We start from the raw sequence: 18,573 nt of genomic DNA, 5'->3' as shown, positions 1-18,573 counted from the left end.
GTAAAGAAGAAAGACATGTAAAGATTTTTATATTCCAGTATATAAAGACATAAAAACGTGTGAACACCCTGTGATAGAACACAAGGACAAAAAGGACTGACCCTACTTGGAGTAGCCGACAGAGACACCAGAGAAGATGAAATTTGAGCTTGGCCTTGAATAAATGAAAGATCTCCAGTTGGCAAAGGAGAAGGGAAGCCTAACAAGAAAAGTGAAAAACATCTCCACGGAGTTGTTAAAGATAATGGCATGTTCAGAAAACAGTGAGAAGTTCAATGTAGTCTTTAAAAATAAAATCCTCACCGATAGTTATAATGCCTTACAAGCTACTGCCCTCTGTCTCGCCTCCTCTCCTCAACCATGTTGCTTAAAAATGTTGCCTCCACAATTTCTGAATTTCCTCACCTCCCACACGCTCAACCCACTGCAATCTGGTTGCTTTTACCACGATCAGCAAATACCTCCTTGTTCCTAATCTAATGACACATTTGAATCCTTTTCTTGGCTTTACCACAACACATGACACTGTTGTTCTCTCCCTACTTTTGCACTGATCCTTGGCATTTGGTATTAAACTATTTTCTCCTGGTGTTGTAGGAAACCATTGGGAAAATCTTCACCATGGGATCCGAGACCTTCTGTGTCTGCCAACAATCTACATGCAACGGTAACCCCGGGAAAATGTATGGGAGTAGCCCCAATAGATAATATCCATTATTCTTGACCAAGGCAAACAAGTTCTACGTGGCTCTCCCCAAAAGACAGATTCCACTCTTGAAACCTGAGGAAAGAATACGCGACCTCAGCGATTTTAATTGAAAAAAAAATCACTCATTTTCAGCAATCATAGCTGTTTATTATTTGGTTTATAAAAGGAATGGGCAAATATTAAGCAATACCCCTCTACTTAGGAAGCCAAGACACCTGCGACTTGATGTATTTGGTTCCTGAAACCTCCCTCTTGCAAGAAGGTAGGATGGAGTCAAACTAGTCACACCGTCTTTATTTGCCCTCTTTTCTGAAACTTTTGCCACACCCCCGAGGTTTTACTCTGAGCAACACCCTTGGGTTCTTCTCATTACGGAACAAACAATACCACCTTCAGTATACAGAATCCTACCTTGACAGAAGCCTATAAGTGATACAAATATATGACTATTGCACATCACTGCATCTGAGGAGGAATAAAAGGCAGTAGTTTCTAACTTCTGCTGTTAAGGATCAAAACATAGTCTGTTTCAGAGAAGAGAATCCCCCTTCATGTTGACAGATATCCATGGCTGCTTCTCAGTCTCCTTTAATTTTTTTTTTTTTTTTTTATTCTCTGGGGTGCCAGGGTGGCTCAGTCAGTTAAGCATCCACCTCCTGATTTCAGCTCAGATCATGATTCACCGTCGTGAGATTGACTCCCATGTCGAACTCCACACTGGAAGTGGGATCTGCTTAAGAGTCTCTCTCTCCATCTCCCTCTGCCCCCCCCCAATCTTATTTATATTCTTGTATTCTAGAGTTTCTGTGAAAGCATGATGACCATTTCACTTGAAATCTCTTTCCTTGCCCAATGTTATGCATGCTCATGGTTTCAATTACCATCAAATGGCTTCCCAAACTATCTGCACTCCAGCCCTTCTTCTGAGCTCTGGATATATGCCTGCACTTAGACATCTCCAATTACATTTCTCACAGAGACCCTAACTCGGTGACCCAAGGCAAAAGTTCTCATTCCCCAAACACCAAAACAAAAGCAAACTAAAATTTTTCCTGCTGTTTGTCATAGCCCAGTGAGTGGTACCATCAACCCAATGCCCCAGGCCTTCATCCTGTGCTTTTCCTTCAACTCCTACATCCAACTGATCACCCAGTCTTACAGATCCTATCATGTGGAGATCTAATAAATCTTTTCAGGTTTTCCATCTTTGGGACCACAATTCAGGCCCAGTCCAGAGTCATTCTTGAGTGGCATAAAACAGCTTTCAAACTATCATTTCCTTTCCCTATCCTCTAATACAAATTACTGGATTGAAGAAAATCTGACTCCATCACATGCCTTCTGTATTACCCCAACCCCCCAACCTAAAAATGGCTTTTTGCTGCCTTCAGCATAAAATCAAATACCTTAAATTGTTAAAATGCAGACTGGCATCCCACACAACTAGCAATTATGATCGCACAGATTGTAGAAGGAGCCCAGGAAACAATCCAATCCAAGTGCCTATTGAATAACATTTTAAGGAACATTATTAAAAACCTAAGAGGAGGGGCACCTGGGTGGCTCAGTCGGTTGAGCGTTTGACTATTCTGACTCAGGTCATGATCCCAAGGTTGTGGGATTGAGCCCCTTTGTCTGGCTCCGTGTTGGGCCTGGAGCCTGTTTGAGATTCTCTCTTTCTCTCTCTCGCTGCCCCTCTCCCTCTGCCCCTTTCCCCTGCTCTCTCTGTCACACACACACACACACACACACACACACACACACACACACACACACTCCCTCTCTCCCTCTCTCTCTCTCTCAAAAACAAACATCACACAAACAAATAAACCTTTAAGACGATACTGAAAAATATTGACTGACTGAATGAATGCTCTCAAAGTCTAATTTCTATCCTTCCAAATATCAATACCCTTCCAGTAACCAAATTCTACATGCTAGCTTTGAAGTGAGAAAAGATGATTACTTTACTTGTGATACGGTATACAGAATTCACCACGTTTATAGCAGGTCTCCTTATCTAGCTACATTGACAAATAACAAGTTGATAAGGGTTATCACCTAAGTCTGGTGTCAATTTTTGACCAAATGTCAAGATCTAATAACTCTCAACCTCCCTATGATGTTAACTACCAGAATACTTTATATCTCACTAGCTTCTGGGGAGTCTAAGAGATAATGCAGTCTGTTTTCATAGAGACAGAAAAGTATCAACCAAAGGACTGAAATGATCAACAAATCAAGGTCAAAGCTTACCTGACTGCTTGCTGCTTAACAGCCTAATGGGAAACTTTGGCTCAGAAACCTGGAGGTGACTTCAAAGTTTGTACTGTTTGATTTCTAACCCTAACACTTAGCACTGCAAGAGATTATCGTTTGGGCTGAGGTTCTAGTCTAGCTTTTGGTGCAGTAATTGGTAGCTCAACCTGAAGAATATGCACATATAGAGAAAATGTTTACTAATATGAAAAAAGACCTATATAGAAACCAAGAAGAAAAGAAAAACAAAACACAGAGGAGTGAGTTACAAATTGCTAAAATGCACATGCCTACTACAAACTTTGTCAACTGTCAGTTACTAGTACATTCCCAACTTTAATTACCTTCTTACTCATGAATTTTTTAAATGTTGAAATAAAAGATTTTTAAACTTAATTGCAGACACTGTAATTAGAATCTTTAATTATAATTTAGATATGCAACTTTCTTTACACAATTACACTAGTTAATGATTCTGAGCTAGCAGTGTGTATCTGTGTATGTGTGTGTGTGTGCATGTGTGTTTGTTCTTTTGGTTCTTAATTCTTTTTGCTATGCTGCTTTTTCCTCTCAGGCTAATGTCACAACAAATCTGCATCACTGACCTGAACAGGACGTAAGGGTTTGGGTCTATGCACACTGCATAGAAATAAATGAGTGTATCAGCTAAGCTACTATAAGTGAAATTAGACTTATTCTTTACTTTTTTTCTCATTACCAAGTTGCTCCTATAAGATATGATTTAAATATCTTCATATCTACCTGTATATATGAGTAATAGTAATATAAGTGCATCTTCCATATATAATAAATGTCTTCCTCTTTAGAGTGTCACATGTAAGTTTCATTTCTTGGCCACCTATACTAACACAAATTCAAAATCTTCCTCATTATATATTGCTTCTCAGGAAAAGTAATATCAATACTGAAAATAATTCCATTTGGTTATCATGAAGACCAAATAATTCCTTTTCATAAAATGTGTATATGTTTTTGAATTCTGTCTTTCCTAATAGGTTTACAATATGCGTGTGTGTGTGTGTGTGTGTGCGCACGTGCATGTGTTATATGTATATAGAGGTCACTCAACTGTAATTTTTCCCACCTTCTTTCTTTAGATTTGAACTAATATCAAACAGCACCTGATGACTGACAAAAATACCTCTTGACTCTCACTCAGAATCCTTCCCATATCACACATTATTATGTACACCAATTATCAGTGTATCAACTCTCAGCTCCCATCCAGGCTCCCCTTTGTGTGAGAAAGTATGTGTGTATCTGTGCACGTGTGTGTGTGTGGGGGGGGGTGTTCCTTGCCTGTTCATGATGGTTCACCCCTAGAAGTAGATGCTGCTTTCTGAATTTGCTAGTTCTGTGTTGCTTAGAGTCTTCTTTTACCCTGTTTTATTATATATATATATATATATATATACATATATATATATATTTTTTTTTCCTTGAGAAAGAGAGAGAGGGAATCTTAACCAGGATCTATGCCCAGTGCAGAGCCCAACACACAGCTCGATCCCACAACCATGAGATCATGACCTGAGCCAAAACCAAGAGTCGGATGCTCAATCGACTGAGCCACCCAGGCACCCCTACCCTGTTCTATTATTAAAGCACCTGTTCTAGCTAATAATTCATTTTATTAGATTTTGTGTGTTCAAGTTCTGTTATAGGTCCTTTGATTTGACTGAACTGGTCTGATGACAGAATAAGGATGTATCCACTCAGTGGTCTTGCAATTCATCAGACTTCTTCCAAGCCAACTATTGGTAAGATTAAGTAAGCAAGGTGAATAAAGATGGAAATAATGTAGAAAATCTGACATAACCAAAATAATTCTATAGACCGTAATAGGCTAGGAATTCAAGGAAATGTATCATTTCCTTGATCATCAATGCATCATCAATGTAATTCAAGGAAAATGTATCATTAGGAAAAAGGTCTAGGGCCTTCAAGTGTCTCAACAGCCTACTAAGATGTTAAATATGTACTTCAGTTTAGGGAATATCTCCGTATAAAAGTGCACATGTACACACACACATACACACTCCAAAATAGAAAAGGGAAAGTAAAAAAATCAAAATAAGTAATTTTGTTTAAATGTTGCCAACTTCAATTCCACTCAACTCAATTTAACCTGTATCATATGGATCCTGAGTGCATTTTAATGTTTAATACAAAGCGTGGCAGGGCCCCCCATATATGAAGCGTATTTGGAGCCGGCTAGAATTGTTTTAAAGTTCCTGAGCTAGATTCACTGAAGAGGGCAAAATTTTTAATTCAATTCAGATGAAGGAGCTTAAATTTGTTCTGTTGCTAATGACTGCACACCGAACAACAGCTACCAGCTTTTTACTTTTAACTTTTGTGCATCAGCCTGTTAATATGTACCTTATTGTTAAGAATGACTGCAGCAAACAGAACCAAAGGCATGTAACTGCTAGGATTAGGATTCCCAGATAATGACTGCTTTACTCACACATGGTCCTGCCCAGTTCTGGGGCATGTTGACCTTAACCTTTCAGTCTTCAACTTCACATGTCAGCACTCCCTGCTCTTGGTTTCAACTTGACATCCGTGGATTCCTAATGTCGAATGCTAAGCTTTAATTCTTGCAGGAGAATCGTAATGCTTTTTTCCATTTTTTTTTTTTCTTACTTGACTTGAACCAGAATTTAGGATTTGTAAAAAAATATATATAAATTTCCCAGGGCACCTGGGTGGCTCAGTCGGTTGAGTGTCCGGCTTCGGCTCAGGTCATGATCTTGCGGTTTGTGGGTTCGAGCCCCGCGTCAGGCTCTGTGCTGACAGCTCAGAGGCTGGAGCCTGCTTCCGATTCTGTGTCTCCCTCTCTCTGCCCCTCCCTCATGCATGCTCTGCCTCTCTCCCTCTCTCTCCTTCCCTCTCTCTCTCAAAAATGAATAAACATTTAAAAATTAAAAACAGGGGCGCCTGGGTGGCTCAGTCGGTTGAGCGGCCGACTTCGGCTCAGGTCATGATCTCACGGTCTGTGAGTTCGAGCCCCGCGTCGGGCTCTGTGCTGACAGCTCGGAGCCTGGAGCCTGTTTCGGATTCTGTGTCTCCCTCTCTCTGACCCTCCCCCCTTCATGCTTTGTCTCTCTCTGTCTCAAAAATAAATAAACGTTAAAACAAAAATTAAAAACAAAAATTAAAAACAAAAAAAAAAAAACAAAAAGAAAAAACATAAATTTCCCAACAAATGCCTGCAAGGAATTCCTGCATGAAACACCAAATGATCACAATTTCTTTTCCTTTTTTCTTTTTTTCCTCTAAATTTCAGCTTACGTAAGGTATAATTGACAATAAAATTATAAGACAATTAAGGGTACAAAGTAATGACTGATACACATATACATTGTGAAAGGCTTCTCCCATTTGGTTAATTAACACATCTGTCAACTTATATTTCTCTTTGTGTGTGTGTGTGTGTGTGTGTGTGTGTGAGAGAGAGAGAGAGAGAGAAAACATTCAAGCACTACTCTCTTAGCTAATTTCAATTATAAAATATACTGTTATTAACTACAGTCACCATGTTTTACATTGGATCTTCAGACCTTATTCATCTTGTAGCTGAAAATTTGTACTCTTTCGCCAACCTCTCCCTATTTCCTCCACCCCTAGCCCCTAGCAACTACTTATCTATCCTCTGTTTCTGAGGTTGAAATATTTTTATTTAATTTTTTTTTTTACATTTATTTACTTTTGAGAGACAGAGAAAGAGCACAAGTCGGGGAGGGACAGAGAGAGAGAGGAGACACAGAATTTGAAGCAGACTCCAGGTTCTGAGCTGTTAGCACAGAGCCTGACGCGGGGCTTGAACCTGCAAACCACAAGATCATGACCTGAGCCGAAGTCGGACGCTTAACCGACTGAGCCACCCAGGAGCCCCTGAGATTTTTTTTAAATGTATTCCACATACAAGAGATAGCATGCGGTATTGGTCTTCTTCTGTCTGGCTTATTTCACTTAGCATAATACCCTCAAGGTCCAGATTGTTGCTGCAAATCCAGATTTTTGTTTTTTCCCCCATGGCCAAATATTATTCATATACAAATCTATATGAATTACATATGTGTGTATAATATATATAACGTTTCCCTATCTTGGCTCTTGTGAATAATGTTGCAATGAACATGGGAGTGAAGAAATCTCTTTGAAATCCTGTTTTCATGACCTTTGCATATATACCCAGAGGGGGAATTGCTGAATCATACAATAGTTCTCTTTTCAAATTTTGAGAAACCCTCTTACAGTTTTCCACAGTGGCTGCACCAATATACATTTCCACCAACGGTGCACAAGGGTTCCCTTTCCTCCACATCATAAACAATCCTTATCTCTTGTCTTTTTAATGACAGCCATACTAACAGGTGTGAGGTGATACCTCACGGTGGTATTGATTTGCATTTTCCTGATGCTCAGTGATGTCGGGCACTTGTCATGTACCAGTTGGTCATTTGTATGTCTTCTTTGTAAAAATGTCTATTCGGTCTTCCTTTATAAATTGGACTGTTTGTCTTCTTTTCTATTGAGTTGTGTCAGTTCTTTATTTTGGCTATTAACACCTTATCAGATATATGATTTGCGGGTATTTTCTCCCATTGTGTAGGCTGCCTTTCCATTCTGTCGACAGCTTCTTTTGCTATGCAGAAACTTTGTAGTTTGATGTAGTCCCACTTGCTAAGTTTTGCTTTTGTTGTTAGATCCAAAAAAACATTACCAAGACTGATGTCAAAGGGCTTCTCTCCCATGTTTTCTTCTAGGGGCATTATGGTTTCAGGTGTTCTGTTCAAGTCCTTAATCCATTTTGAGTTGGAGCTCCCTGCTTTCTAAATGTATCCCACAGTATGGTCAGAAGAAAAAGAAGGAGGATTAGTCTAATCCATTGTCACCACTGGAAAAAAGTCAACTTAAACATTTTGCCAAAAATATATGAGTGAGTGTGTCTAAAACCTCCAGGAAATAGGGGCGCTTGGGGTGGTTCAGTCGGTTAAGTGTCTGACTTCGGCTCAGGTCATGATCTCACAGTTCGTGGGTTCAAGCCCCGCTTCGGGCTCTGTGCTGACAGCTCAGAGCCTGGAGCCTGTTTCAGATTCTGTGTCTTCCCTCTCTCTCTGCCCCTCCCCTGTTCACGCTCTGTCTCTGTCTCAAGAGTAAATAAACATTAAAAAAAATTTATAAAACCTCCAGAAAATAAACATTTCATATGTCTAAAAGAAGTATATATTTTTCTATTTTTGATTTTTTTAGTTAGAATAATAAACTTTGCAAAAATAAAAACACAAAAAAGCAAAAACATTAAAAGTAACTGTAAGCACCAATATTCACAACAAAAAATCCACAACATTGAAAAATTTGATATTTGGGGTCCTATCTTATTTGCCTTTCTGATTTGGCTGATAATAAGACATCAAAAGTAACATTAAAAGAACCTCCATTTATATACCATCCTGCTAGTTTTTCAATGTAGTGCTTGACGAAATTCTGACTCTGATTCCACATAGAGGTCAGGTGCTCATTCTCTCTCTTTCTAATATTTGAGAGCATCTACCGAGACCAAGTGTACAGATATATTGTCTTTATAGCCAACCAGTAATGTTTGGAAGATGTATTCAGGCTAAATAGGTCTCTGTCATCTTTTCAAGTTCCTGTACACTTAAAATTGACCTGTAGAAAGAGGCAGATTAATATTTCAGATCACAATAGAGATACTGCAAGGGAGGGAGGAGGATTATGTTGAAGAGTAGTATTTTTTTCTGTTGTTGTACAATTGTGGCTAAGGCCTGGAGTTAAGAGGGAAAGAAGCACTTAAATCTGCACATTATAATACGAAAGAACTTCAGAGACTTGCCAGTGTTCGGTATCAACCCCATCCCCAAAGCTGGGGATCATTACCCCTCTGCCACCTTTCATTTTCAGGTGTCCAAGTCAATTTATGAAAAGGCCCATGAGGGGTACCTGGGTGGCTCAGTCAGCTAAGCGTCTCACTTCAGCTCAGGTTATGATCTTGATCTCACAGTTCCTGAGTTCCAGCCCCAGGGCTCTCTGCTGTCAGGGCAGAGCCCACTTTGGATCCTCTCTATGACCCTCCCCCAAGTGCATGTGGGTGAGAATGCGTGCTCTTTCTCTCTCAAAAGTAAATAAACATTAAAAATTTTAAAAAGTACTGTGAGGTCAAACAAGTGATTCTGGTGGAAGACAAAGCAAATTTCTTAAAGGATAGAAGTAGCATATCTGCTTCCTGAAGGAAAGGTAGAGAGGTCCCAACGAATTGGCTAACGTTTATAATTGTCCGCATTAAAGGAAAACTTTGTTTTTGTGTTTATTCCATGAAAAACCTCCACATTTGGCATCCCTCCCCATGGGTTATCAGAGAAAGAAGTCAGGGAAGGGTGACATGGTGGAGGGTAACCAGACAAAGAAAGGATAAGGGCATTTCCTCTAATTCTCACTTCCTGGGCCATAAGGAAGGTGGATGAAAAGTATTTCAACAAAAATTTCTGTAACTGAGCACTATAGTTAGCAGTAGAAATGGAAGAGTTAATACTAAAATATTTATGCTTACTCAATAATTATCTATGATGTGTCTAGCCCACCAGTTTGTAACCCAACCTAACAATTTCCCTCTTACACTCATCTCATTAAAAATAAATAAATAGACAGTGGTCTACAAAACTGTCCAGATTTTACTTATCAAACTCCAAGCAGGTCCTTGAATCCTAGAAAATGGTCCTCAGTAATATAATTATTTTTATTTAACTAATTGTTTACCACACTGTAGCTAGGTACAAGCTATGAAAAGAATATGAAATACAAAGTGTTAATATAAACACTCAAGCAGGGGTAGTGTATTGATATAAACAAGTATCTTTAATTCTCCAAGTATTGGGATAGACTAAATAGGCAGACACATAATTCTACAACACTAAAATTGCCTGTTTATTTTAACTTCCCCCCATATAACGGCAACATTCTATGAAGTAAAAATACTATTTCTAGTACATAAATATACATAGATATACTATTTCTATGAAGTAAAAATACTATTTAATGAAAAACTCACCATATCTGTATCTGAGACAGGGCCAAAACTGGTCACGTAGATGTTAGTGAAGACTTCAGTAATACTGTCTGGCATGAGAAAAAGAGATTAAACATAGATAATACATAATGAGAGCCATGGAAAGAGAAGGGGTCAAGTACATGGAATGATTAGAAGGCTGTGTGATACTTAGGAATATTGGTCTTTACTTTCTTTTCAACCTTCACAAACAACAAACATTTCTACATTGCTCAATTATTTTATAGGCTCTCACAATCATAAATGCTAAACGCCTAGAAGTATTATGACATTCTTACTTGGAAACTACACTGGATTTAGAGCATTTCATTTTAAACATAGTTCTGAGAATTAGTAATGTCTTAGAATCTATCTTCGATGAACTAGTTTACAATAAATTTACTATCAGTGCTAAAAATAAAGTATGGTTCGTATGGTTACTGTTTGTTTGATATAGTCCTAAATTTTATTTTTAAAGTAAATATTTCAGATGGTATTTCATGATGGTACAGGTTTAGTTTGTAGATTGTAAACTAGTATATCTTCTCAATAAAGCATAAAAATGGATTATTAATCATTAGAAGTAGTTCAAATTAATATAAAAAGCATAATTATTCAGTGCCTTAAAAACAAAAGCAAATAACACATTAATCACAATGGATTACTTCCAAACAAACTTGCCTTTACATGTCCTTAGGAATGTATGAAACGCTAAGATTGAATTGAATTAGATTTAAAAGTTATGCAACTTATTAACTATAACACATTTAACTAGATTGTTCTTTTAACCAGGTGATTTAGATCTTTGGTTTTAAATAAGCCAAATGGTGATGGGGGAAAGGCTCAAAGAAAAGATTTCAAAAGAAAAGTTCTTCCAAGGTACTTATATTAAAAAAAAAAACAATAAATCCCTAATTTTTATTATCATGAATTGAGTGTCTCCTCTCCTGTCAAATCTGTAATTCCACGCAAACAATATCACAGACTATTTTTAATATTATGCTGGACACTAAGTCACCACCATGAAAGAGAGAGTAAACAAAGTTTGGGGTATTGTTTCTACTGAGGCAAAAATTAATAGTAAAAAGGATTTTGAAGTAACAGAGGAGGCTTTGAATGTTTATGCTTCAAAGGCTTGAAAGATAATAACCTGCATGACAGACCTACGAGGTAGTATCTCTGTTGTCATCTCACTATACATGTACTCTGATGTGCATACATAAAGGTAAGGAAATGTGCCCAGTGACCACACATGGTAAAAAACAGCCAGGTTTTAGAACCCAAGCAATCAGGCTCCTAAGCCGTCAGGGTAAATAAACCAAAGCACTAACCACAGTCAATAATACATTTGAAACTAAAAATGTTTTCTCATTAACTTTCTGTTCGTTGTAATACTCTGCACCAAAAACATGTAGTATTCTAAATAAAGGCATTTATTCAGCTTTATTATTTTTCTATCCTAGTTGATTCCCAAAACTGTTTTCATGAAATTTTACCATAAAACTCACATGAGACACAAATATGTTTATTAAGTTAATTCTCAGCCACTAGATACCCTAAAGACCTGAACAGGGTCAAGTTCATGGGCATGCAGCTCCTACGGTGTCATACAGCCCTGTGCTCAGAAAAGCCCACTTGGGTTTAATGTCCTGTTTTTGCTCTCCTGAAATTTCTTACTCATCTTTTGAATAAAGGGCCCTTCATTTTCATCTTGGACTAGGCTGCACAAATTACGTAGCTGGTCCTAGACGTGAATTATATGTGCTATTAGAAAGAACTTACGGAAATGAGACTCAGGTTTCTTTGCTTTTTCCTCTTATTCATACCAAATCAATACTGTCACATTTATTCAATAAGCAATTGAACACAACTTTAGTCACTATAGATATCGATTTAAAATGTTCCAGAGAAGAAAAACGTAAATGCTGAGGTAGTCTTCAGCCAAATAGAGCCAAATGAAATTACTCTCCTTAGTCTGGAGTAGTAAAGTTAGAGAAGAGAGATGACAAAATGTGTGAATATATTCATGCTAAGGATATGAGGAATATCCCCTATATGCCAAATGGCAAGAAAAGAGTACAGAAGAGTGTTATCAGTACCTCGTGGCTGCAGGAAAGTGCCAGCTAAGAATCCAAAGAGAGAAAAATAAGATTACCCTCAAAGCTCTAAGCAGTAAGAGCAACACCTAAAGACACAGATATGCAAAATTACCTTAAATAAATGATTTCATGGTTTATTAACTTCATAAGCAGAGTTAAAGAACGTATGCATTGCAGGGAATAGTCTCCTGCTAGGGAATTTCAAAAGAAGGAATATCAGCAAGGCAAACACGGACCATGAATACCCAAGAGCTGTCTGAGATCGAGAACGTGATTCTTGGTTGTGGGAAAAGAGTTGTAAACAACAAACGTGAAAAAGTAAAACATTTTGCTGTGATGACTACAGATCTCTAATACATCTAACACAGCTTTCTAAGGTTCTACATTCAAAATGCTGTTGTTGATTATAATTTGCCTTTCCATAAGAGAAGAGCAGGGAAAGGAAGGAAGGGGAGGGGAGAGGAGGAGCGAAGAAATGAGATTTTGTGAGTATAAGTTAGTTTGGTATCTTGTAACACTAATATGTCAAGGTCCATAGTATCTTCTGGTTAATTTTTGTTTCCCCATATGGATTTAGAACAGGGTTGAATTGTGTGGTTAATACCTGCTATAATATTCTGATTCACGTGGACAGATGTCTACTGGAGTAAACAAATGAACTGAAAATCTGGTGGCAACCCCTGTCTCTTCAGTTTAAGGACTATGAAGACCTTCTCAAGTCCTGATCAAATTGAGTGGACCCACCTTGACTCTCCTGACTCACTGCTTTCACATTGCCTATTATCTCTTTTTCTTCCCTTCTTAGTTGATTGCTTATCTGCCTCTTAGTCTCTATTTAAACGTTCTCTCCTCCGAGAGAGGTCCACTCTGCCCCCTGTATAAGGGAAGTCTACTTCCCTCATTTTTTTCTTCTTACACTTCATTTTTTCATAAGATATTTTAGAATTTGTCATTATTTGTATTCCTTAATTTTTGTGTTCATTTTTTAGGGTTTCTGTTTGTTTGTTTGGTTGGTTGGTTGGTTTATCTCCCCAACCCAATTCAGATTCACAAAAAGACAAGGACTATGTCATTTCTGTCCACTGTTCTATCACCAGTGCTTAGCACCATGCCTGTCACATATTAGGTGCTTTATGTTTGAACTAACAAATAATTTCTAATTATAGTTCATGTAGATTATACACCTTCTCCCAAATATCTCATCAACCTTACAAATGGCCATGAATAGCTAAATGGGCACTGTCATTAGTGAAGACAGAGCCCAAACTATCCACTGACAGAGGGAGGTTGAAAGCATATGAAATTGCATCCCAGTGAAGAAAATTTAAATCTAGGAAAAGGGAAGAAGAGACCTAGAGAAAGCACTATTTTAGTGGAAACAAAGACTTAACTGCTGATCAGTAAGCGACTTTTAACAGAAATGTATACCATGAGTTACCTCAAAATAATTATTTATAAGCTAAATTCTTGGCTTTAGAAATGCCAACAGCATAATATGCCAAAGAGGATCTTCTATATAGATTTTTCCAAAGGCAAAACAACATGAGGTTAATATTAGGTACTTGAGGAGAAATAATGAATGCACGCAGTAAACGTTAACAAAGGTGTGATCCTTAGGAACAATCATCAAATTCAGGATTTGAAAGGCACCTATCACTGGGGAGAGAGAAGGGAATAATCTGCACAAGGTTACAGAGGGGGTTTCTAATATATTCTGTTGTTTTCCTTCTTTTAAAATTCATCTTAATTTTGGCAAATTTTAAGATTTGATGAAGCTTGACATGAAATAAATGATACTATTCTCTATACTCTACTGAATGTTTGAAATACTTCATAAAAAATAGCAAAAATGGCCCTGAAGGCTATCCAAAATGAACATATCAATAGTTTTAAGAAGGGCTTAAATTCATTGATAAAACTGTTCTTCATTGAGTAATGCAGCATACAATAAAAACCAAACTCACTTTTAAAAAATCCTTTGCAAATAGCTAAGTTTGGTTCCTGAAGACAGTTAACATGTGTAGGAATGTGGGGTATCAGTTGTAAAGAAAGACAGATGTTGTACCAAAAGAGATACAACGTGCCACAAAGATGAGAATATTCTCTCTACATATATGGCAGCAGGGAATTCACTGAAGGACTCTGGGAGAATGTTAGTTGCAAGGCTATTATACTGGAAATGTTATGTTACATTTTTAATGTGGTTCTCCTGAATCAATGGAGATTGAAGGCAATGTATCCAGTTTGGGAGATGTTGCAGTAGCTAAAGAAAGAAAAAACAAAACAAAGCAAAACAAAACATGACATTGAGAAAAGGAAAGTGTAGAAGAAATCAAGAGAATAAAGTTTGGGTTTTGTAAAGTAGTACTGTTTTTTTTGTTGTTGTTTTTTAATCTTTATTTTTGAGAGAGTGCAATCAGGGGAGGGGCAGAGAGAGGGGGACAGGGGATCTGAAGCAGGCTCTGTGCTGACAGCATTGTGCCTGATGTGGGGCTAGAACTCAAGAACCGGAAGACCATGACCTGAGCAGAAGTCACATGCTCACCGACTAAGCCACCCAGGTGCCCCAGTAGTATTGTTAAAAGATGCTGAAATAGGACCTTTTGTTTGGTACAAAGGACCTGTAGAACCTGAAAATGAGCAGTTGCCATAGAATTGTAGGGCATAAAACAAATGAGAGAGGACTGGAAATCATTACATCCTCAGTGAGGTCCCTCATACCATCCTATTTTAAAGTGCAAGTGCTCCACAATGTTTCTCCCTGGCTTTACATGTTCACCGACTTATGTTCACTGTTTACTGTCTATATCCATTAATAACTATTGCTACCACATTGCACAGCCCAGATGAACATTTCTATTGTTGCAGGAAGTTCTATCAGATAATACTGGTTTACATCCTCCCACTAGAAGCTAAACTCCATGAAGACAGGGGCTTCTGCTTGTTTAGAAAAGTAAAGCCCTAGCACAGAACAACCCCTGGCATAGTGCATTTTCTTAATAAATTTTTCTCAAATAAATTAATACATGAATTATCATTCTTAGTTCAGAGTCATTTAAAGCAGACATTGTATCTGCTATCATAATGCAATAGCCTATTGAGGAGAGATACTATGCAAAATCAAATAAATATACAATTACTGACATGATAATATGCTATAAGAGCATATAAGACTCCTGGAAATACCCAATTCACCTGGTGTCTGAAAATCCATGATCTTTTGATCATGCTTAACCTTAGAACATTTTTATCATCATAAAGAAGCCTTGCACACATCCCCTATCCTACTGCCTCCAGGCTCTCAAAACTAATAATTCAGTTTCAGTTTCTATGGATTTGCCTATTCTGGACATATCATATGAACAGAATCCCTTCTATTCCTATTCCTAGTTCATAGAAAGGTTTTGTTGTTTTTTTTTTTTAAACTGAAGAAACGGTGTTGGATTTTGCCAAATACTTTTTATGGAATATGCAGATAAATTATTTGCCCTTTTTATTCTATTAATATGGCATATTACACCAATTTATTCTCATGTATTAAAGCAAATTTACATTCCTGGAATAAGTTTCACTTGGCTTGGGTGCATAATTTTTTATATGTTGCTGGATTTAATTTGCTACTATTTTGTTGAGCATTTCAATGTCTATGTTCATAACGGATACTGGTCTGTAGTTTTCTTTTCATGTAATGCCTTTGTCTTACTTTAGTATCAGAGTAATACTGGAGTAAAAGAATGAGCTGATAAGTATTCTCTTATTTTTAAAGGAGAATTTATGAAATATTGGTGTTAATGTTCCTATAAATGTTTAGCAAGATTCATCAGTGAAGCCAAATAAACCTGTAATTTGCTAAGACAGAAGCTGTATATTATTATTATTATTAATTCTATCTCTTTATTTAGGTCTATTCAGATTTTCAATTTTTTTGAGTGAGTGTTGGTAGTTTGAATCTTTCTAGGAATTTGTCCAATTCATCTAGGTTATTTAATTTCATGTCCTATAAATGCAATACAAATATATCCCCCTAGAGTATTTTTGTAAGATCATTGAAGCATTATTTACAACAGCCAAGATATGAAAGCAACCCAAGTGCCCAATGACTGATGAATGGAGAAAGAAGATGTGGTGTATATAAAGAATGGAATATTACTCATCCATAAAAAAGAAAGATCTTGCCATTTGCAACAACATGGATGGGCCTAGAGGGTATTACGCTAAGTGAAATAGGTCAGAGAGGAAAAAAACAAATTCCGTACGATTTCATTTATATGTGGAATCTAAAAACAAAATGAACAAACAGAGAAAACAAACAGACTTTCAAATACAGAGAACAAACTGGTAGTTTTCTGGGGGAACGGTGGGTGGAAGGATAAGCAATATAGAAAAAGGAGATTAAGAGGCACCAAAAAAAAAAAAAATCCCACAACAACAAGAACAAAACACTCCTCCTAAAAGAAAATGATTAGCCAGGAAGGAGAATCCAGAGAAGCAATGGAATCAAAAGTAGAGAAGAATATGGTGTCTGAAAGATTAGAGATAGGAGTGTTAGGCAATTTACACCCCTATGAAGAAGGGAGTGATAGACAGTCACTGTTGGTGAAAGACGAAGCAATCTGAGGTCTAGAATTTTCACTGCATTTGGAGACATGGGGGCCATTCATGGAGGAAAGAATATGCACAGAGGCCAACATGGAGTAGGAGAAATGGGAGAGAAGAAGAAAAAGCTGGAGTGATTTTAAACAACTCTTAAGACGTTTGACTGTAAAGGGGAAGAGAACTCTAGCAACAGAGGAAGGTGCAGGGGGAAGAGACAGTTCTTTGTTTGCTTGTTTAAGGTGGAAGATGTTTGAGCAGATGGCAATACAGATGGAGGGACTGAGGTAGAGAGAAAAGATCAGTGATAGAGGAACATTTCTGAGTAAGCAGGCAGTGCATGCATTAAAAGAGACTGACAACGCATACACAGAAAGAAGGAGGAGGAGGGAATATCCTTGATTACATTGGGAGTGAACAGAGTGTGGAAATAAATGGAAGTAGGTTTTTAGGTCTGGTGGCAGAAGGGTAAAGTAAGTTACTGGATAAAAGAGAAATGTTATGTGCAAAATATCTGTACCTCATTCTCAGTATAATAGATAAAGATTCCAGCAAAAAGTTTGATATTTCAGCAATTATAGTAACAACATTTAAAACAGTACCTATGCATTGAAGACCACAGTGATGTCTGCTGCCAGTTCTTTGTCCATACTCCCTTGACAATGACAATTCTCCTAAGAGCTAAGGTATTCTGACGCAAGCACCTTTGATTCTCTGCCTCACGGCTCTCCCTGGCTGTGCAGGCCAGACTGGAATTGCAGGGAAGTTGGGAACAACCATCAATCACTGATTGATGGGAGTGGGAGGACATAGAACGCAGCTTTCACTCCTCCTCACTGGAGACAACTCTCAGTCCTGTCCCACACCATCTCCTAGAAAACTCAGCGGGCGAGAGGGAATTAAACCCCAGTTGCCCTCAGCAGTAACCTGCTCAGTAGCATACCCTGTTTGGGGTCCTTTCTCTTCCCTGTGTTGCTTAGCTGTCTCCTTTTCTAGTACCTCCTGATATTAATTCCAAAGTTAATGCTTATCTGAGAGTCTGCTTCTGAGAGAAACCAAAGCTAAATGCAAAATTATTCAGTTAGTCTAAGAAGAAAAAAATGATAATAATGAAAGACATGGGAAGGATATTAATTGTATTCACTGGAGCTAACCATCCAAACAATAAGCTATGCTGTCTTTACGTCTGTAGTTTGGATATTAATAGTGATATTAATAAGGACACTAACTTACAATACTGGCAGAAAAATCAAACTGAAACTGTGGATGAAATTAGATCATACTAATAATTTTGCTTACCATGCATCATAAATAGAATGTCACGCATATATTTTAAAACAAGTTAGTCACTGCTGTGTTTTACTTTAACTCTCTCAGCAACAACAAAGACACTTTGCTTCCTGGGATGATTCCCATCACACCTACATGTGCCATTTGTCATCATTCAATTTGCTTAAAGTCAACAAATACTAAGTGACTTGGGTATAAGGCATTTAGCGTTCTCTATTAAAAGCTGTAAACTTTGCATTTGTTAATACAATATGTTGCCATTCTACCACAAAGGAATTTTTGCACCTTGTCCAACATCTTCCTCCCAGTAGACACTCAATACATGTTTTTTAAAAAGGAATGATGACCCGTACATGCGGTGCCTGGGTGGCTCACTCGGTTAAGACTCCAACTCTTGGTTTTGGCTCAGGTCATGATCTCATGGTTTTTTGGGTTCAAGCCCTGCATCAGGCTCTGCACTGAAAACAAGGAACCTGTTTGGGATTCATTCTCTCTCTCTCTCTCTCTCTCTCTCTCTCTCTCTCTCTCTC

At 37.7% G+C, this 18,573-nt stretch overlaps 1 protein-coding gene across 4 annotated transcripts in view; it reads right to left on the bottom strand.

Annotated features, from left to right (window-relative positions):
* GABRA2 (gamma-aminobutyric acid type A receptor subunit alpha2) overlaps positions 1 to 18,573 on the bottom strand; it is a 125,501-nt gene that overhangs the window by 66,451 nt on the left and 40,477 nt on the right. For all 4 annotated transcript variants that reach the window (XM_040484566.1, XM_040484571.1, XM_040484590.1 and 1 more), the window contains one exon: positions 10,065 to 10,132. In XM_040484566.1, coding sequence (XP_040340500.1) covers positions 10,065 to 10,132 — 68 coding nt within the window. The remainder of the gene's footprint in view (positions 1 to 10,064; positions 10,133 to 18,573) is intronic.

This window comes from Herpailurus yagouaroundi, unplaced genomic scaffold, assembly GCF_014898765.1.
Source record: "Herpailurus yagouaroundi ecotype Mexico unplaced genomic scaffold, PumYag 28, whole genome shotgun sequence".
NCBI classification, from domain to species: domain Eukaryota; kingdom Metazoa; phylum Chordata; class Mammalia; order Carnivora; family Felidae; genus Herpailurus; species Herpailurus yagouaroundi.
Note: the sequence above shows the minus strand (reverse complement) of the source record. Positions and strands in the feature narration are given on the sequence as shown.